Here is a 21,641-nt window from a genome sequence, read left to right as displayed (position 1 = left end):
AACGCATTTTAATTCAATTTCATTTATAAAAATGTATTTTTGTTTCTTGTTATAAACTAAAATACTGATATTGATAAAGGTTTATTTAGAAAAAATTTAAAAAAAAAATCGTGATTTTACCTGCAAAAGAAGAATTTTTTAATAGTTTTACTTCCAAAAGAAGACATAACGCAATTATACTCGTACTTCCAAAAGCAGATATAAAGACTTTTTAATAAGGAATTTTCAATATAAAGACTTGAGATATATTTATTTTGAAAACTTTAATTTTATTAAAATTTCGTAAAGAATAAATTTGTAGAAGATTATTTTGCTCTACATCTTCTGTATTACGAAGTAAAGGTTTTTGGCATTTTACTCAAAACTTCCTTCAGGTCAGATAGCTGGTTTCAGAAATCACCTCCTCATTTCCTAAAGTTCTACCTTTCTTCTCCTGGGACAAGTGTTTACAGTGAAAGACTATTTTTCGAAGCAGGAATAGTCTACGAAGATAAACGTAATCGTTTACTACCAACAAATGCGGAACAAATAGTTTTCACAACACCACAACTTGCCTTTAGTAGATTTTAAGTGCTAAAATTAAAATTTTTTAATAAAACACACATTTTGGTATAATAACACTGTGCTACAAAATAAAAAAAAAAAAAAATACACCCGAGAAATAACATAGTGTAGGCTGTTCGTATGGTCGAATAATGCATAAAAATATTTTTGTTTTATTTTTGGAACCCTCCATTTTTTTTTATTTACAAAAAACCATTTTTACAGACCTTACGATGTAATCTATCAATATTTCAGTCATTTTTCTAACAAATCTCAATATGTTATATGTTTTTGGAAAGAAGATTTCAAGACCTTTTGAATGATGTATAGAAGTCTATTGTTTAAACAAATTAAGTGTAGGTTTTTATCCCACAAATCTTGAAAAAGTGATTTTTTTCCCAATTTTTTCAACTTTACACAATTTTTTTTGCAAAATAAAACAAACAAAAAAATAAAGTAAGGTTATATTCTGAAAGAATATACATTTAGGCACAAATTGGCGTATTTTTTTTTTTTTAATTTGACCAAAACTGGGGAATCTATGCTACTTTTTCGTAAATAGAAAATGTGGCTTTTCATGATGTGAATTGCAAAGTGCACAATAGGGTGTTCGTTATTTTAAAATAATTAGAATTTCTATGCTCCTAGGATCTTATATGGTTGAAAATTAACTAAAAAAAATATTCCCCAAATTTCAAGTCTCTAACTTAATTTTAACCCGTGCCGCCAAGCGGTTGAAGTTTCTTATGGGAATAACATGGAGTTTCTTGGACCTTGTTCCATCAATTTTAAATTCCAGCCAAACCATTCGTTTAAAAAATTTAAAACTTTACAGACTCAAATTTAATAAGTGTAGCTATCATGTGAAAATTTTTCAGATTTTTAATTGTTATAATTTTAGAGATTTAGCTTGGTAAAAAAGTCATTTTTTCAGACTTTTTCAAAAATCGCTTTTTACCCGTTTAATGTCAAAAAATTAAAAAAACATACATTTTTATTCACAAATAAGCTTAGTATGTATATTTAAAACTTATATTTAATTCAAAGTTATATAATAAACTAGTTTTTTATTTATTTACTACAGTACTTTTTCTTAAATCGGGAACACGTTTTTTGAATATCGATGTGACTTGAAGAATGAATACACAACAAATTTTTTTATATAACTATGAATTGAATTTGCATTTTAAATATACATGCTATGCTTATTTGTAATTAAAAATGTAAGTTTCTTAAATTTTTGGCATTAAACGATTAAAAAGCGATTTTTGAAAAAGTCTGAAAAAATGACTTTTTTACCAAGCTAAATCTCTAAAATTATAACAATTAAAAATCTGAAAAATTTTCACATGATAGCTACACTTATTAAATTTGAGTCTGTAAAGTTTTAAATTTTTTAAACGAATGGTTTGGCTGGAATTTAAAATTGATGGAACAAGGTCCAAGAAACTCCATGTTATTCCCATAAGAAACTTCAACCGCTTGGCGGCACGGGTTAAAATTAAGTTAGAGACTTGAAATTTGGGGAATATTTTTTTTAGTTAATTTTCAACCATATAAGATCCTAGGAGCATAGAAATTCTAATTATTTTAAAATAACGAACACCCTATTGTGCACTTTGCAATTCACATCATGAAAAGCCACATTTTCTATTTACGAAAAAGTAGCATAGATTCCCCAGTTTTGGTCAAATTAAAAAAAAAAATACGCCAATTTGTGCCTAAATGTATATTCTTTCAGAATATAACCTTACTTAATTTTTTTGTTTGTTTTATTTTGCAAAAAAAATTGGGTAAAGTTGAAAAAATTGGGAAAAAAATCACTTTTTCAAGATTTGTGGGATAAAAACCTGCACTTAATTTGTTTAAACAATAGACTTCTATACATCATTCAAAAGGTCTGGAAATCTTCTTTCCAAAAACATATAACATATTGAGATTTGTTAGAAAAATGACTGAAATATTGATAGATTACATCGTAAGGTCTGTAAAAATGGTTTTTTGTAAATAAAAAAAAAATGGAGGGTTCCAAAAATATAACAAAAATATTTTTATGCATTATTCGACCATACGAACAGCCTACACTATGTTATTTCTCGGGTGTATTTTCAGTGTCGCACCGTGTAATTTGTCTTTTTTCTTCTCCATTTGGTATTCGGTATTCGGCCGAATAGTTAAACTATTCGGCCAAATACCGAATACCAGAAAAATAGGCCGAATACCGAATAGTGGCCGAATGTTCGCGGCATCTCTAATACAAATACAATAAAATACCTACGACTACTTTAAGATATTGTAGTTTTACCAAACTTTGTAATCTTTTTCCACTTCTACTACTTAATCAGCTTACCTGTTATTGCAACTATGGCAACTCCTCTAATCAAATACCTTTTCACCTTAAAGTCAAGATTGAGAATTAAGAAGAGACACCGCAAATGGAATACCAAAGTAAACCTAAAACCTGAAACTGACTTTCAGTGAAAGATTCATTTTTACATCAAAAAGATTGCAGTGCTATGTGTTTTGGTTTTGGTTTCGTTTTTGTATTTTAAGAAACAAAAAAAAAAAAAAAAAAGAAAATGCATTTTGTTTTAGATAATTTTGTTTATAATTAAAATTTTAAATGAAATGTGATCAGCAAAATAATTTACTACTAATTTTCGTTGTTTTTTTTTTATTGTTACGAGAGAAAATAATATAGTCTCATTTTGTTGTTGCTCTTGTGGTGCAGTTAACCGTCAGAAAAGATTTTTACCTTCTTCGATCGCCGCCAAACCAGCACGATCACCAACTTTTTTTGTGTTAATATAGTTTATTGTTTTTTTTTTTTTTTTTTTTAATAATTGTTGGTGCCAGAGAAATTGTTTTTGTTTTCTTTTTTTTTTCATTGTAAACTTTCGCATTTTGTTTTCTTTTTAAATAGAAATTTTGTTGTGGATTTTCATTATTTTAAATTTATTTTAAAATAAATCGAAATTAATTGTTATTGCAGTGTGAGAAGATATCTTTAAAATTGAAGTTGTGGTAAGTATTTTTACTTCTGACCTTGGTACATTAAAAAATATTCATACTTCAAAAATCTATTAAAACCTTTCCAATTGTGATGGTGCATTGCTATATCCCTTCCTTTCACCATACCTTTCTTAAATCAAATAACTGTCACTAATGGAGAAAGCTGGTTTTGAAATGCAAATTAGCAAAGAATTTAAAATCAAATTATTAAAAATAAAAAAAAAAAATTAAATTAATTGCTGATAGGTTTATTGAAGAACCAAAAATGACAAACATTAAATTTTTGGATTCTAATTTTCGCGCCTTCGAATTACCGTTAATGATATAATTTGACGATATTTCTTAGTAAAATCTATATAAAGTTCGAATTAATTACAATTTTATTTAGTGCATAATTCATAATTTAGAGCTTTAAAAAAAAGTTATCCTGGAAAAGACAAATCATTTTATTAGTATGTATTTGATTAACTTTGGCATGGCAAAGTAGCTCACACAGAGAAAAATAGACCACATAAAATAGAACAAAAACAATAAGATTTCTCTATGGTTTTCATCCAAGAAGGAAACCTTATTAAAACAATCGGGTTTTCCTTATTGTTTTAAAATCTGCAAAAAAATAAAAAAAACGATGACCAGGCTGGGAATCGAACTGGAGACTTCAAATCATTAGTCGCCCACCTTACCACCTGAACCAACCTGCCATGAAATTATTGATCGCGATTTTTGTTCTAGTGCTAAGTTGCAAAAAAAATCAACTTTTCAGTCAAATTTTAATAAGATTTTTTCTATAAAAATAATAAGAAATCTCCTTAAAAAAACCTTATTAATCGTTGATTTTAATAAGATTTCCTTATGAAATGTATGGACGGTAAAACAATATGGCAATCTGTTAGTTTTTAGCGGGTCATATTTTTCTCTGTGCATATTCCGCTCTATTGTCATTGGCATAAATTGTGTATTTTTTTTTTTTTTAATTTTATGTCAGCAATTTGAAATGACATTTTTTTGAGCAGCATATTTTAATTTCGTTATCTATTTAGCTCGCAGATATGGTTCACCCGAACCTGTTAAATCTGAGTCCTATCATAAATTACTTAAACTTCAGTGAAATCTACCGAAAAAAATAAAAAAAAATTTAACAATGTCATCATGATAATTGGCAAATTATTTAATTTTTGTTAAAATTCATCCTCTTTTTCAACTAATATATGTACACTTAATCCGTAAAAATGTGTTATTTTTGTGAAGAGACTTTTTATTAAGTAAAAAATGTATAGTCTTATTCCTTAGCTCTTTGATTACATTGGTTTACAGCCAAAATTTACATATACACTTAATTTAATACCACTAATTTGTCTAATTTGTCAGGGACCGGAAATCACATAAAAAAAAGATATGATTTTTCAAAATATTGTATCGTTGTTTTGCACAAGCATACACTTAGAAAAAGATCACCTAAAATTAAGCGTATTTCGGCATGTTTTTTTGCCAAGATGACTCTCGTCTTAAGTTAAGCGGAAATCAACTAAATTTAAGATAAACTAAGTGGATATCCGTTTAATTTACGCAATTTTCGTTCTAGTGCCAAGATGAAAACTAAAATGAATGTTTCACTCAAATTTTAAGAAGATTTTCTCTATAAAAATAATAAGAAATCTCCTTAAAAAAAAATTTATTAACCCTCTGTAGGCACACCTCTTTTTTGCGAATTTGGTTTACACTTTTTTCACGTCGCACAGTGTGACCAATGGTATCAAAAGCTGGCAAAAATAGCTATTTTCAAATTGTACCGAACTGCCAAATACAAATTTACTTTAATAAAGGGATTAATAAGCTACACAAAACCGGTTTTTATTCCACGGTTTAAGTCTAACGCGGTGAGTAACTACACTTTAAAATTATTCGTTATTTACCTTTTTCTAGCTCCCGTCTGTGTTTCAAGTTTTAAGTGCTATTTCGTTAAATCAAAAGATAAAAATTTGAAATAAATATGGAATTACAAGCAAAAGGGAAAATTTCGATTCTCATTCCTCTTTTGAATTATGAGTGTCTAGTTTGTTTGAAAAAATTATTCGAATTCGGTGTCTTTAAAATCATTCGTTTTTTGTGTGCGTCATACAAACTCGTTAAGAAAAAGTTCACAAAGGTGTGAAGTGGCGCTTTGTTTTTGGTGTCCCTTTATTGTTGAGAGTGTCGTCTTTCGTGTCAATGAAAAAAGTGGTGCCCATGTTTGCCCCTTTTTGAGTAAACACTATGTGAAGTTATCTAAAAATAACGATTTTTTTGTATATATTTCTCAGATTCCGTAAGTACTGACAATACAGTTCAACAGAATTTTACTTTTCTGAAGGTGTTAGAAATTCTGAACTCGTATCCATTGTCAGAATTATTCTATTAGCCAAAACTGAAAGTGTGTACGGTTAGCATTGTGGCTAAAAATTTAAGGAAATAGTGTTGATCTACACAATGGAGACGCAGGCGATATCTCATACATGAAAAAAGATCGAAAAATTTGAAACGGTTCTCTGAAGAAGATGACCGCGTCAAACTATGCTTAAAGAAATTACCACACTTTTTTACCATTACCTCATAAACATTCAAAATAACGTGTTTTTTTGCATTTTATAACGGTAATATTTCAAAAAACGGAAGCTAATAGAATATTTCTTTCGTGGATTCGAGTTCAGCATCCCTAAATCTTTCAGAAAAGTATGTTTTGGTTCTTCGGACAAAAAAAGTTGAATTTTGTTGACCAGTGTATTTTTTCATTAAAAAGATTTTGTTATGACTAAACCGTTGAGTCAGGTCTAATATCTATTTTAAGAATAATCTTATTAAAAAAAAAAAAAAACAGTAAAATCTAAGTAGTTACTAAAGGTAACAGATACTTATGTCCTTATAATGTGCGTTTTTGATAATTTTTCATAGAATCACAAAAGTTGTCTCAGTTTTGTGCTTTAATATAGTATTTTTACCCATAACAAACTTAGAAACGAAGAAAAATAATTTTTGCCAACTTTTCCTACCATCGGCCACACTGTGCGTCGCTAGAACTTTTTTCGGGAGTAAGACGGGAGTCATCTTGGCAAAATATCATGCAGAAATCTGATTAATTTAAGGAGATCTTTTTCTGTGTACCTTGAGTAATAAATTACACTGGTCGGCAAAAAAAAAAAAAAAAAAACAAAAATAAGTCGGGAGCAAGAACTTGAGTGTGCTGAATTCAAAACTGTTAACAGAGCTCTGCTCATCACTATTTTCGCTATAATTACCTTTGATCTGAAGTATATATTTTTCTGTAATATTTTGCTTTTTTTTATCCAAATCAGGAGTCCAAATTTGCTTCAAAACAGAACAGAAGAATTGGTACCTGAATACAAGTAAGCTATTGAGTATGAACATAAAAAATTTGTTTTTTCGCTTTTTTTTTAAATAGTTAAGTTTTCTTCAATTTTAAATATGTAATATGTAGGATCCATATCGATGGAAAAGTTATAATTTTCAACAAAAAGTTATTTGAGTTCAAATTTCAAATTCAGCTTTCTGGTACCGGTTCTTCTGTTCATATTGGTTATTTATTACACAAGCTATAGCCCAAATATCTACTAATTATAATAAATTTTACTTGAAAAAAAACGAGAAAAAAATTGAAAAATCATGTATAAAAACATTTTACTTAAAATGCACTCCTGCTCAAAATTACGCACGAGTCTCTTCTTGTTCTTTCACTGCAGTTTTCACCTAAACAAGATTGCTTGGAGGTGGTTTGCAGTCGCGAACGTATCTCTTCAACATTTTCCAGTCATGTTCTTTGAATTTAAATTCGGATTTTTGGATTTCTTGAAGTAGGTATTTCTTTATCCGCCTCCGACCAGTCTCGTGTCCTTTTAAAGTTTTTTCTTTGTCGTTCATCTGTAATTACATGCTTATGAGTTAATTTTTTAAAATATCAAAAATATTTATAATTTTTCTTACAAAGTTTTCGTTTGCAAATTATTCCCCAGCGGCATCGACATCTTCAAAAATGAACACAATCAAAAAAAACAATAATAGATTATTCTTTGGACTAGTTTTTTTTTTTTTTAATTATGAAGAATTTGATCAATTAATTTAAAGTTAAACTGAGCTTTTTGACCTTAAACTTTTTTAAGCAATTAATAAAACAAATTAATCCATTTTGAAAATTTTTTCCCGATGTTACTTTCCAACTTCTTCAGAGGTTATTTTGTATTGGACTTTTAAATTAAACAGATATTTTGCATTTTATGAAATTATTGGAAAAACTAAACAATTAAAAAAATTAAAAAAAAAAACCAGGACAAAACAAAAAAAGTGTTTGTTTTACTAAACAGAGCTGACAAATTCTCTATGAAAAGCAGTCGTATTTAATCTCAATAATAACTTAAGACTCCAGTTCAGTTAGACTCGGGCTTAAAATATGACTATGAATAAGGCCTATTTTATTATAAACGGTATTTTTCATAGAAAGATTATTTTTAATGACTTTCTCCCTCACCACTAAGTCAATTTCAACGATTTTTGTTATACAACTGCTTTTATAGTTATTACATTTCGGTTATAACGACAAAGTGTTATAATTGTGAGTGGTCGTTATAACCAAATTCTTCTGTATCTTAAAAAAAAGTTGTTTTTTTTTTTTGAAGAATTAGTTTATTTTAATATATTTTTTAATTGGGGTATATTGGGACATAAGCCGCAAATTGAATGTGGTCTTATATCCCACTCATGTACCTACCTATAACATAAGCCCTATGCCGCTTTATAACAATCTTGTAATTATTCACAAACTTATAACAGGTTTTGTTCATTCACCAGATATTCTTAATTCTATCAGTGTAGTGGAGATGGTTACACTTTTTGTAGCTTAAATTTAATTTAAATTACACCATAGTGAATTAACCATTAACGTGCATGTGCAAACTTTAACACAAATGTTTTTGATTTTAAATAACTTATGACCAGTTTACCACGATCTAAAATCTTAAAGTAATTAGTCTTAGTTTTAGTTCTTTTTCTAAATAATTTTTATGTTTTCAGTTAGAAAATGTCCACTACCGATAAATTGTGTACCTATTTAAGGCCGTGTGTGAATTGCGTGTAAAATTTTTGACACTATTGAGGTGAATAAAAAATTTTCAACTGTTAAAAATTTAATGGGCTCTGGGACCTGGTTAAATGTAGATTAAATTTTTTTGCAGACGGTTTTGTTGTGTTGTTCTTACTTGCGATATAGGTACTATATATCAAGTTATGCATTCGTACAAAAAAAAAGTTGAGGTAACATTTGTCCATGACATTACGATGGTACACTGAGGGAAAAATCAACTTAAAATCAACGAAAACCACGTTGATTCAACTATTTTTCGGAATGATTTTGCGTTGAAGACGAAAATTTTAAAATCAAAGTAGAACTTCGTTAGTTTAAAGTGGTTTACCGTTATAAAATATCTTTAAATCAAAGTTGTTTCAACTTTAAAAAAAACATCAATTTATTACAAAAAAAAAGAAAAATGGGCAGCCGCTGGGGATCGAACCTACAACTCTTGGGTTACTAGGCGAATGCTTTACCAACGTGCTATCTCACTGTTGAAAATTAGAGTGATAAAATGCAACAAAAGCTGAAGTCCGACAAAAATAAAAATAAATTCTTACGTTGTTTCAATTTTATTTTGAAGAAGTTTCATGTTAATTTTTTCAACATTAAATCAACGTTGAACATTTTTCATTTTACGTTGCGTTTTTTCCCTCGGTGTAGATAATGCCAAAAAAGTGGGTCCCGGAAGTCCGTCTGTCTGTCTGTCTGTCTGTATAAGGAGCTACAGCCTAAACGGATGGACCGATTGACTTCAAATTTGGTATGTAGCATTTTTTGGAGACTCTCCAGAGGAGTTTTTGGAATTAATTTTTTTGGACAAAAATAACGGTACTTGTCATATACCGATTTTAGTAAAATTGAAATATCTCGAAAACGGCTCCAACGATTTTGTTTAAAAAAATTTAAATGTTAGTTTTAAGCTAAGTCTATATTTCAATGAAAGAAATTTTTTTTTAAATCATTACTAACGGTACCTGTCATAGAACCGTTTTTTTCAAATCCGATTATCTCCGAATCTGCTTATTCGACTTCAACGAAACTTTTTGTGAAAAAGCACTTATACAACTCAAATATAAGCCAAAAATAAATTTCGAAAAAAATAATTTTTGGATTTTTAAAAAAATTTTGAAAATGTTTTTATGAAAAATCAAATTTTCGAAAACGGGACATTGTATATTTTTTTAAATTTTTTTTTTAGATGTTGATTAGTGATTTCTACAAAATGGCATAACAATTTTATTTTAAAACTTTTTTTCCAAAAAATTATTTATAAAAAAAATTGTTTTTTTAAAAAACGGCTCTAACGATTTTGAAAATTTTTTTTCTAAGAATGCATCTTAATATATCAATAAAAAATGCATACTTGTTTTCTAGGGAAATTTGATTTCAGACTTTGTTTTATTTAAAAAAAAAAAAACGAATTTTATGTTTTTTTTTTGCACCTATATACAATATATGTACATTAGAGTGACCGCAACTCCCATAGAAAAAATTTTTTGTCGAATTTTTTTCGGGGGAACCCCAAAAAATTTTAGATTTCAGCTCGATTGGATAACTCTAAATGGTGCCGACACTCGCTCAAAGTATCAAAAATCTCTGTTTTTTCACTGTTTTTCCAAGAAAATTAGCTCTAGCTCCCAAACAAATCGGGTTATTTTCACTTTTTATATATTAAATTAAAGGTAGTGTTGTTACACATAATTCAGATGCTAAATTTGTTTAGTTTTACTAAAAATGAAAAATATTGTCATCAATTTAAATTTTCAGTACTTACCTCAAAAAGAGCTGAAGTGCAAACTCGATTTAAAATTAAACTTTTTTTTAACTGTTTTATTCTGCGGATTGGGATAGAATGGATGTTTCTCTATCTCTGGGCCCTCGGGTAGCAAAAGTATGAGGTATAGTCGTGGGGTGAAAGAGCTATTAACAATGAAACTTTCTATGTTATTGGATCGATGTAAGGCATCTGATAGAAATGTACATTGTACATAGTGCCTACATTTCCCAAATTTCTACATAAAATGTCTTAAAAATTTAAGCAACTTGAACTCTAAGAGCAAGTTCGTGCGACCCAGTCGTGCATTTTATTTTTGATTAAAAAGTAGTATCATGGCAGAAAAAAGGTAGAAAAAAATATTAAACAATAAACCATAGAGCTGAAATTTTTTTATTTACCCCAAAAGTGTCAATTTTACACGGGGTTAACTATTTAACGCAACTCACACACGGCCTAAAAAAAATTGATCTCTTGCATTATATTCAACTTTAAATTAATTTTTGATAAATATTGAAATTTGGTATTTTGGAATCTAATTCATGAGCAAAATGGAGAACAATAGAATTTTTTAATTTCTTTTTCAATTAATAACAGTTGGTGTCATTTTCTATTTTCAAAAAACTTTTATTAATTAAGTAATAACTTTTATCAATTGATAGTTTTTAATCAGGTGGTGTTTTTAATTCTCTTTGTTTAAGTTATTTATTCTTTTACAGATAAAAAAAAAAAAATATATATATATATAATTGCGGGGGAAAATGGGAAACTCTGGCAGTGTGAACCATATGCAATCGGCTGGTTTAAAGGAACTCCACAATTATTATCAAGCCCAATCGAACGACGATGATGGTGGTGGTGCTGGAATTAATGACTTCACATTTACAAGAGGTGAACAAAAGTACCCTGCAGGTGGTGGTAGACCGATGTCAATTCACCAATCACAAATCTCTCGCATACCATCGAGTAATCGGTTGACATCTTCTCCTTCTGGAGTAAATAATAATATAAATAATAATCAAATCAAAGTCTTGCCAAAATTAAATGAAAATCTTCGATTGAGATCAACAACAAATGGTGCTATTTTACATTCAGGTGGAACAATAAGTGGTCGTAGGGAATCATTGTTGCCATTGCCATTGACACAGCCGCTAGAAAGATCTAGAACATTTATAAGTGGAATTTCGGAAGATGACGAAGAGTCAAGAAATAAGAATCCCCCAGCTCATATGATGATGATGATGATGCAACGTCGCTCCCAGACTCAACTCGATATAGATGTACGAAAAAGAAATCCCATTAGCAGGAGCACTATGCTAGATGAAAATGTCCTCCCCAAACGATTTAGTTCAAATCTTGATTTGAGATCATCAGCTACTGCAAATATGGAGACTTATTCCAATGAGACATACCAAAAGCTATCAAAGGCAAAAATAAGAACTAAAAAGAGAAAAGCTCCTCAAATTCCGCCAACAGAGAAAGTACCAATTGTCGAACAAAACTTCGACTTGGACAGAAGACAAAGGTTATTCAAAACTAAAACCGAAACAAATGCAATTAATAATAGACAACAACAACCGATAAACAAACAAAGTGAACGGGAGAGGGAGCGGCGGCGATGTCAGGAACCTTCATCACCAGTTATGATGAGATCTAAATTGCATCCTGGATTTCGAAGAGAAAAATCATTTGATGCCAAATTGTTATCATCAGAGATGACAAGGCAAACAGAAGCAAACTCACAGCGAGAGTTTAATCCATTAGTTATTGATGCTGCAACCAAAAGAAAATCACTGCAAATAACAAAGCGAACTTTAGCAACATCAACATCACATTCACAGCACCCAATTGCTGTGAACGAAATAGAGAAATCTGATTTTAAAATGGAACTTGAAGCTGCTACAAAATTCCGTTTTTCTTCAATGACAACGGTGGCGAGAGCAACGACGACGACAGAGCCATCTGCTCGCCAAACTCGAGTGCTCAATGAAGACAAACCAAAACCATTGTTGCCATCTAGAGAAATTCAATCAAAGATTCCACAATTAAAAAAGACCTTCTACTTTGGAATGGAGAACTCTAAACGAAAATCATTGCCAGCAACAAGAATGACAAATACGACAACGACGACTGATTCTAGCCAAAAAATTGCCAAGCCATCATCATCATTATCATCACCATCACAATCACCATTAGACACGAATTTCACGCCAAAAGACAATGATGAAAATGAAAATGAAACTTATTCCTTAAAACATAAATGTGGTGATAGTAAAATAAGAAATGACAACGGAATTCAACTGAATGTCCGGCCTACGCTTCCACGTCGCCAATTGGAAATTCCTCGATTTAGCCCCGTTGCAGCTTGGAGGACTTTGTCTGCATCCGACGAACAACAACAACACCTAAAGGAACAAAATGCCGCAACATCTTTCAATAGCCCCTCACCATCCGTAAATACAGCCATCGCCATCGAAGCAACAAACAACACATTTCTAATAGAAGATCGAATTCATCGCACCTATCGTGATCCATGTCCGTTTTATCCGGATAATAAAAGCGGTGACAGCGGAATATCCGGTGATGATGGCTACATTGTGGAGAAACCAATCCAGCCAAGAAATTTGCAAAATTGCTGTAATCAATCAGATAATTTTGATAGTAAATACCCTACTCCGGTGATGGATGAGATGGTGGCGCCACCTATGAAAGTTGTGGGACCATTTTTGACAGCTTGGACACCAAAACAGGATTTAGATGAAGACGACACTAGTTCGGATGGTGATGGCAATGGCAATGAAATGACAATAAACATGCCAGATATCTATGACAGTCCTACTTCACCGCATGTATTTAGCCTATCATTGCCAAGAGAGAATCAACACTCTGCTGTCTATGGAGAAAAGGTAAATAAGAATATTTCTTAAACTTAGGATGTGTTTGAATTGCGTTAAGATTTTCTACCACTGGTTTAATTTTGACAATTGATTAAAATGGGTTAAATTTTTGGTTTTTGGTTTCCGAACTGCGTTAAAATAGAATGGGTTAAATGGGATTTTTAGTTAAAAATTTTGAAAAATTAAGGAAATTTTCCATAACCACTTTTGTATTTTGTTATTCAAGAAAATATATATTTTATTCAATATCCAGTTCCAAATGTATGAAAATACAAATTTGATATGAATAATGTACAAATTTCTTGATTTGATCGATTATATCCTCTATCATTACGAAAAAAAAAAAAATCCCTGCTTATGCAGTCTGCGAACACTAGTCAACAAACAGCTGTCAACAAACTATATAAAAAAAGCAAAATAAAACAAAACAAAGCAACTAATTCGCATTAATTTTCATCGAATTTCATTAATAAATAAACAAATTAAAAATAATTTCAAATGTAGTTTTTTCCCTTTTTTGAGAAACGTCAAAATTTAACCACTAAAGTTTCAAATTTTATCCTCTTCTGGGTAATTTTTAAACCATTTTATTCACATGTCCGAATTGCGTTAAAATGTTGGTTAAATCATGACGTTTGGTTAAATTTTGACACTAGCATGGTGAATAAAATGGATTAAAATTTAGCGAGCTGTGAAGCAGATTAAAATGGGTTAAAATTTGACGTTTCCAGTGAATGATTTTTATTTTAGTCAAACAGTTGAAAAAAAAAGTTGAACAATCAAGAAAAATAACGGAGACTCTCAGGAAAACCATGCAATAAATGTTAGTTTAAGTAAGAATTAATAGCGGTATTCATGAAACGATGTAAACTCTGGTAACCGTGGTAAAATTGTCAAAATTTTGTATGTTCGTTACCATTTTACCAGGTTTACCAAGAGTTTTCATTCATTCATGAATACCCTTAATTTAAATTACCCTCTTGAAAATGATGACATATCAGGTGTAAGAAAATAGTGTTCAGTGCTACTATACTGAATAAACCAATTATCCAAAAGGGGAATTTTCGTTTGAAGATATTTTACTGTAGTGGAAAAATCAAATTTTCACTTTTTAAAATCGAGAAAAACTGATTTTTGTTTTTGTTATTTTTGGAGACTTATTTACTTTGTTTTTTTTTTTTTTTTTTTTAAGTTTGGTTTTGTACGAGGAATTATTTTTTCTGGAAAAAGAAGATTATTCGTTGTTGAGGAAATTTTCTTAAATGATGAGGGAATTTTTTGTAATCTTCGCAGAAAAGTTAGTTCAAAAATCCTTTGGTTAAATTTGATCCCATTTTAGACGAAACGCTCAAATTTCAATTGTGGTAGAAATTTTAACCCAAATTTTAACGTAGATAATTCACTCACGGCCTTAAAATTACTTTTATATGTACTAATCTAAATATGCTTTTAGAATACACCACCAGACTTTAGAAGCTTGCAGAAGCTTAAGCGTACCACTTCGGGTGACTTAAATGACATCAATTGTGGCTGCACTAATTCATCAGACTCGCAACATAATTTGCTGCTGCATGCAAGTAGTGGCGGTGGGGGAGGGAAAGGGGCAGGAGATGTTTCTTTGAACAATTTTCGCAGTGATAATTGGGTTCTAAGTAAAACCACCCGAATGACAACAGCTTCCACATACCTTAACAATGATCCCAATAGTGCTAATCATCCAATGGATTGTTCTTCAAAAGTGATCGATGGCGGCAATAATTATTTTGATTTGTCTGTTTCCGTTCAACCAATGTCTTTGGGCAGTCTGGCTACTGGAAAGCACGTAATGTACTTGCCCAATAGGACTACGGGTGAAAGTGAATTCAAACGACAATCAATAGCACCAGTTGCGATTAGGCCGCCCCCTGGTGACAATTTAATGTCATCTAAATATGATAAAAGCTTTGAGGATTCATTATGTAATAGCAATGTAGGAGTTAAATTTTAGCTTTCAAAATTGTGTAAATGTTTTATATACGCTTTTTGCCTTTTTTTTTTGTTTGTTTTAGATTCCAATGCGAAATAAACGCTTTAGCTTTCAAAGTTCTGTAAGGCAAGTTGAACGTCGTCGCCTAGCAGAGAAGCTGTCAAAAGAAGCCGATCAAAAAGAAGCCCTTCGAAAGAGTGAACTTGAAGCAATGAGAAGGTACACATACAAACGCGTTTGTTTTGTGTTATGAAACAAAATTATCCATGAAACGTGATACACCATCTGGTTTATTTTTTTTTTTTACAGAGTTGAAGAAGAATTCCAGAAAAAACGTGCCTATGAAAAGGCATCTATTCGGCAACAACTACGATTATATTCCATGGATGATGACAATTTTATAAGTCTTCCAAACCTAAACGATTATCGAGCTGAGCCTGATGGTGCTGTATCAAGTGCTTCGGAGTCACCTCCTGCTCCCATATTCCATCAAACACCCACAACAATTAGAATTGGGAGAAATTTTGAATATCCTAATCGGGGGAGTGATTTAGAGATTGTATCTTCAAATTCATAAAAAGGCTACACGTGCATCTGCAGTTTGAATGCACATATCAGTTTTTAAGAAAAAAAAACAAAAAAAAAACAGCACTTTTACGGTGCGTTGCATTGCGTAATGCGTTATGTTTGCTCTTCTGTTAGTCATTTTTTTGTTTAATCTTTTTTATAGTTTATAAAATTGTTTGTTTTTATTTTATTAAATATATATATTATTTTATGTTTTATTTTTTAGTATTGTTTTTTTATTTTTTTGTTATATTATTTTTTGATGTTTTAAATTATTATATTTCTATAAAAAAAAATGTTGTTTGATTTAAATTTATTTTTGGATATTATGTCTCTGGACAGATATTTACCATCGAAGTAAGTCTCGTTGGAGGATATAAAAAAAATTGTTCGCTTTTTGTTCAAAGTTACATATATAGAAAATATTGTTGGAAATGATGAAAAAAAAAATCCTGTAAAAGTTACAGCCCTTAATATTAATATTAAATACTGTCGCATCGCAAATTTAAATTTCCCATATGGCTTTTGTATGTATATGAGTTTAGAATTTTATAACTTTTTAATGGTTCATCAAAAATGCCTGAATAAATCATTTCTGTATAAAATTAAACACTCTACAAAAAAAGATGTAGTTAAAGTTTTTGATAAACCATCGAAGTTATTCAACTTTAAAATATAAAATGTGATTTTTTTCTCATTTTTTGACAAAATTATTAGGTTTTTCAAAAAATGTTGTCAAATTTTTCACATAACCTTTTATTTAACTAAATTAATTAATTCAATAAGTTCAAATTATTTTATTTTTCAACTTAAAATCATTTTTATTAATTTTTCTCGTCGTTTTTTTTTTTTATTTAACTGATAAACCTTTTTAATAAACCATTAAAAAGTAATAAAATTCTAAACTCGCAAACACAATCTTTTCCATGTAAATCATATGGGAAATTGAAATTTGCACTATGCGGTAGTTTAAAATTAATATTAAATGTTGTAACTTTAACAGGATTTTTTTTTCATCATTTCCAACAATAATTTCAATGTCACTTTGAATCAGTCTACTATACCTACCTACATTATGTACCTGTAAGTGTGGCTTCGCTAAAGGTTGATGTACGAAGGAAACTGCTTAGTTTTTAATATTTTTTGTGTTAAAAAATCGTCAGTATGTAAAAAAGAAAACTTGCCAAGTGCTTTTTATGCCAGCAGAATTTCAACATTGTCCATTTTTCGAAAATTTAAATTTTTCAAAACAAAAAAATCTAAATTGTTTTAAAAATCCAAAATTGTATTTTTTTTTTTTTTTTTTTTTTTGATAACCGGAAAATTAAAAAAAATGTTCTATTGGAGGTACCGTTAATAAGAATTTTTGAAAAAAAAAAACACTTTTTTTTAACAAAAGAAATAGACGCTGTTTTTGCCGGTTTTTACAGGATTTTTCCTCTATGGAAACAACTTGAAAATTACATGTAAAAAACTAACTTGTAAAAATATGGTTAAAAAAAATTGCAAAACAAAAATAATAATCGATATGAAATTTCTTTCGTTATTGAAAAAATTATTACATAAATTCTAAAATTATAACAAATTAAATTTTTTTCATCTGAAAAACTAATTTTTTTTTTTTGTTCAGCGTAAAAATCAGAAAGTCGACAGTTTTTTTTTTATCTAAATCCCACCATTTTATCAATATATAAAAAAATTTTTTTTTTAATCATTAGTTTAAAACCTTGGTTTGTTTGTCCAAGGCTATCCGAGGATAGCCCAAGTTTTATTACTTACTTTAAAACTTATAGAAGTATTATTTTTTTTTTCGCTTCAAAAATCACAAAAAATATTTTTTTTTTGTTCAGTGTGAAAATCGTTGATTTATCACTGTGGTTCGTTTGCCCAATGTTAACCCAGGCTAAAACACTATTTTTTTTTTTTTTGTCATCACAACTTTAGTTGGTTACATAGGCCAACTAGTGTAATTATTTTTTTAGAAAAAAAAAAAAAAAAATAGTACGCATACACCACAGTGACCTTTTTAATTTATAATTTGGAAAATAAGTAAATCCAAATGTTATTTTTTTTTTCTTAAAATTCTTACTTGATTGAATGTAGTCAATATAACACTCCTGTTAAGAATCTTAAGCTGATTTGTTTTATTTCACTTTAAAAACCACAAAATACAAATATTTTGCCATATATGACCTAGACAACCTACTTTACTTTTTCCAAATTATAAATTTAAAAAAAAGACACTGTGGCGTATGCGTACTATTTTTTTGTTTTATTTTTTTTTTTTTTTTTCTAAAAAAATTAATGAAACTAGTTGGCCTTTTTAACCAACCCAAGTTGGGATGACGAAAATAAATATTATTATTGGACTAGCATTGACTAACCTTGGGCAAACGAGTCACAATGATATATCAACGATTTTTACACTAAACAAAAAAAAATATATTTTGTGGATTTTTAGGTAAAAAAAAATAATGCTTCTATAATTTTTAACCTAACCTTGGACAAACAAACCACGGTATTTAAACTCACGATATTTTCACAGGATAAAAAAATTTTGTATTTTCAGTTTCTGAAATGAAAATATTTTGAGAAGAAAAAAAAGAGATGAAAACAAATTAATAAAAATTTATTGAGTAATCACATAATTTATTTTGAGTGAATAATATGAACAAAAAAAAAAAAAAATAAATCCAATTGGATTTAAAATTCACTAAATCCAGAGTAAATAATATGGTCGTTGGAGTTAAATAAATTTTAGGATTTCTTTATAATTATGACTGGTTTATTTTTTTTTTCTGGTTAGCAACAACTAGCATATATTGAAATTAAACATGTTCTCAGACCACCTTCTCAGAGGTGGTCAGACAGAAGGAACTCATCAACTTTTGGTGGAAGCTATGCGCTACTAGTTATTTGCCCTAAACACAATGCTTTTTTTGCCTACCCAATTCAATTTCTATTTAAAGGCCTCAGATTTAATACTTGTTACGTTTTTATCGAATTAATCAAAATAATCCAAATCAAACATAGGGTTTACTGGAAATATAAGCAAATCCCCAAATAAGGTAAACTAGTTGAAGAGTCCAGGGAAAAAACAGCACAAGTTCATTCCAACTCATTCCGAGAAAAAAAAAAAAAAAAAAAAAACAATTTAAAATTTTGTTCTCCATGCAACTTAGTACTAAATGCACATCATTATTTAATTTTTTTTAGCAAATTTAAATTTGTTTTCTTAAAGTAAGGATGCCATGAGATAGTGCTCAATAAAAACAACAACCCTTATCATTAGATTATTTTTGACTAAAAGTGGACTTGGCCATGTACCGTTTTTCCTCTGGACCCTTCAGTTGATTTGAAAACCAACATTTTTCTTCAGTTTTCATTTTCGTTCATGTGATAAAAATTTTTAAAATCATCTTACTTTAACGAATTTAGTAAAACATAACAATTTAAGTTTTGTAAAATATCTGTAAATTGTCTGTTTTTCAACTTAGTAACTTACTTAAAGTCTTCAGCATTTGTTTACAATTTTGGCGTCAATGTATTTAGTCTCAGTTAGCCCGAAAATCACATTCGTTTCTTTAAAGGAGCTCTTTTTATTAATATTTTCGTTTTTTTTTTTTTTCCTTTTTTTATATAAACACTTTAAGAACTAGAGCCGCTAGAAAAAAAAAAACAATGTTGTTTTCGTAATCAGCCCTATTCATGTAACGATAAACAACTCTCTGGTAAATTTCTATGTGTTGGTCAGTGTTATTAATTAATTCTTTGAAACCGCTTTTTTTTTTTTCTTAGACAACCTACACAATTTCGTTAAACTTAAAAACATTTTTTTTTTATCACTCTTGAATTTAAATACCTACACAATTCATTCAATTAGGATTATAACGTTTATATAGCAAAATACCCCCAAGCCAATTATAGTGCGTAGGTTGATAGGTTGCAGAGCTTTGGCTGAAATATAGGAGCTTATGTTGAAATATCCTTATTGCTATTTTATATACTATATACATTGCACTCAACTTTCATAAAACTTTTTAGTTGAATTACCTTGAATATTATAATTGAAAACCCCTTTCTGGAAAAAAAAAAAAAAGGATATGAGTAGGAGTCAAACCTTAACTATTATGATACAGTTGTTGTGATTCTGTTTGGGGTGTATTGCGTGTGCAGTTTTTTTTTTTGCCATCTATATCAGGTATTGTGGATTGAAGCCAAACAATCAAACATGCGCGTGTAAAAATTCTAAAACTCACTGTGCACTTGAGGAAAGTTAAGAGCAACACGTTTTTTTGTTTTTTAAGTTATAAGTCTAGATAAGTTATTGGTGTTATTATTGGGTTATGGCACCGACAGGAAAATTTGCTGTCACGTGCAGACAAATCTGCCTTATAACTATTTGAATTTTCGGACTATTTCGTTTGAAATAATTCCTCTAGATTTTATTTGTAGAAAATATCATTAATCTTGGAAAAGCACACACAACATTTATTATGAGATCGAACAAACAAAAAATGGAAGTTACCGACAATCAAACTAATTGATTCGGCTGATATATCGCTCATTGACTTGAACACTGTCATAAGTAAAAAAAAAACTGTTTTTTTTTCAGGAAAAGAGTTTTAAATTTAGTATCCATATATTTTTGAATGTAAAATGTTAGTTTCTAAAACTAAAAAAGTGCTACTTTCTGCAGGATAAAATATTACTTTAATCCAATATCTTCTGCATTAATAATTCAAAATAAGTGATTTTTGAATTATGAAAGTATTCAAGTAAATTTGGGATATGTATGTATATAAAAAGTAATGTAATAATACTTAAAAAAAACTATTTTCATTGTTATAAAATTTTGTTGTTGCTGATTTGCATTTAAATGCTTTAACACCTATGCTAGTTGTAGTTTACTAACGATTTTCAATGGAATTCACTTTCAACGAAATTAATACAATTCATATCCAATCGGGACGAATACCATGAGTATTTCTACTAGTTAATGTAAACTACTACGAATGAGTAAACTACAACCTCCAAAGAAACGGGGCTAACGTTGTAATCCCTTAAGATGAACTGTAACGGGTGTGATGTAAGAAATTCGATTCAGTCTGCTTTTGTGACTTTAAGAAGCCAAATATTGTCGAAGATTTTATTACGTTTAGAGTAACCATTTATTTGAAGGGAATTTATAAAAAGCTGTGTTTATATATAAACAATTAAAAAATGCAACGGGTGTGACACTATATGAAACAAGGTACTTATACAATATATATGTATACATTAAAGAAAAAAATCAACAGCTTCGTATTTAAAAAAGGTATTTTTTGGATGGTAAATATTAATTTATTCACTAAGGGAAAAGCCACCATAAAACCACGTAAAATCAATGATAACCACATTGATTTAACTATTATTCGGAATGATTATGCGTTGAAGATGAACATTTTAAAATCAACGTGGAAAAAATGTTAATGTTTGATGGTTTCGTATCTTAAAGTCACATAAATCTTTGAAACAACTATGTTTCAACTTCAATTTATTTTTTCCCTCAGTGTTAGAGGTCACAATTTGAGTAAACATCAAAATTGTTTACTTGAAATTTTAGCGTTTTTAAACTAATGTTTTCTTTGAAAATGTTTTCCCATCTTTTAGTACAAAAACTCCTCAGCTTTTTTATACTTAATTTTAACATTATAAAATGTTTAAGTATGCATGCCATTTTCTAATTTTATTTTTATATAAAAAAGTGAACATTTCTCATCATAA

The 21,641-nt window shown here is 29.3% G+C and overlaps 1 protein-coding gene and 1 long non-coding RNA gene across 2 annotated transcripts; one reads left to right on the top strand and one right to left on the bottom strand.

The window, feature by feature from the left end:
* Positions 1-6,752: 6,752 nt before the first annotated feature.
* On the bottom strand, positions 6,753-19,534 carry LOC129920573 (uncharacterized). The gene is made up of 3 exons (XR_008773267.1): positions 19,381-19,534; positions 7,531-7,571; positions 6,753-7,467 (listed from the first exon to the last, which is right to left on the bottom strand). It is a non-coding gene; the product is annotated as an uncharacterized LOC129920573 (long non-coding RNA).
* On the top strand, positions 11,189-16,014 carry LOC129920571 (uncharacterized). Its single transcript, XM_056001920.1, has 4 exons — positions 11,189-13,351; positions 14,796-15,311; positions 15,391-15,527; positions 15,618-16,014. Exons 1-4 carry the CDS (start codon positions 11,207-11,209, stop codon positions 15,883-15,885), a joined length of 3,066 nt encoding a protein of 1,021 aa, XP_055857895.1. The 5' UTR covers positions 11,189-11,206; the 3' UTR covers positions 15,886-16,014.
* Positions 19,535-21,641: the final 2,107 nt, after the last annotated feature.

This window comes from Episyrphus balteatus, chromosome X (genome assembly GCF_945859705.1).
Source record: "Episyrphus balteatus chromosome X, idEpiBalt1.1, whole genome shotgun sequence".
NCBI lineage: Eukaryota > Metazoa > Arthropoda > Insecta > Diptera > Syrphidae > Episyrphus > Episyrphus balteatus.
This window is presented reverse-complemented; position numbering and strand designations above follow the sequence as displayed.

Coding starts and splice junctions, on each gene's coding strand:
- LOC129920571 (XM_056001920.1), top strand. CDS start 11,207: ATGGGAAACTCTGGCAGTGTGAACCATATGCAATCGGCTGGTTTAAAG. Junction 13,352..14,795: donor CTGCTGTCTATGGAGAAAAG/GTAAATAAGAAT, acceptor ATATGCTTTTAG/AATACACCACCAGACTTTAG. Junction 15,312..15,390: donor ATTCATTATGTAATAGCAAT/GTAGGAGTTAAA, acceptor TGTTTGTTTTAG/ATTCCAATGCGAAATAAACG.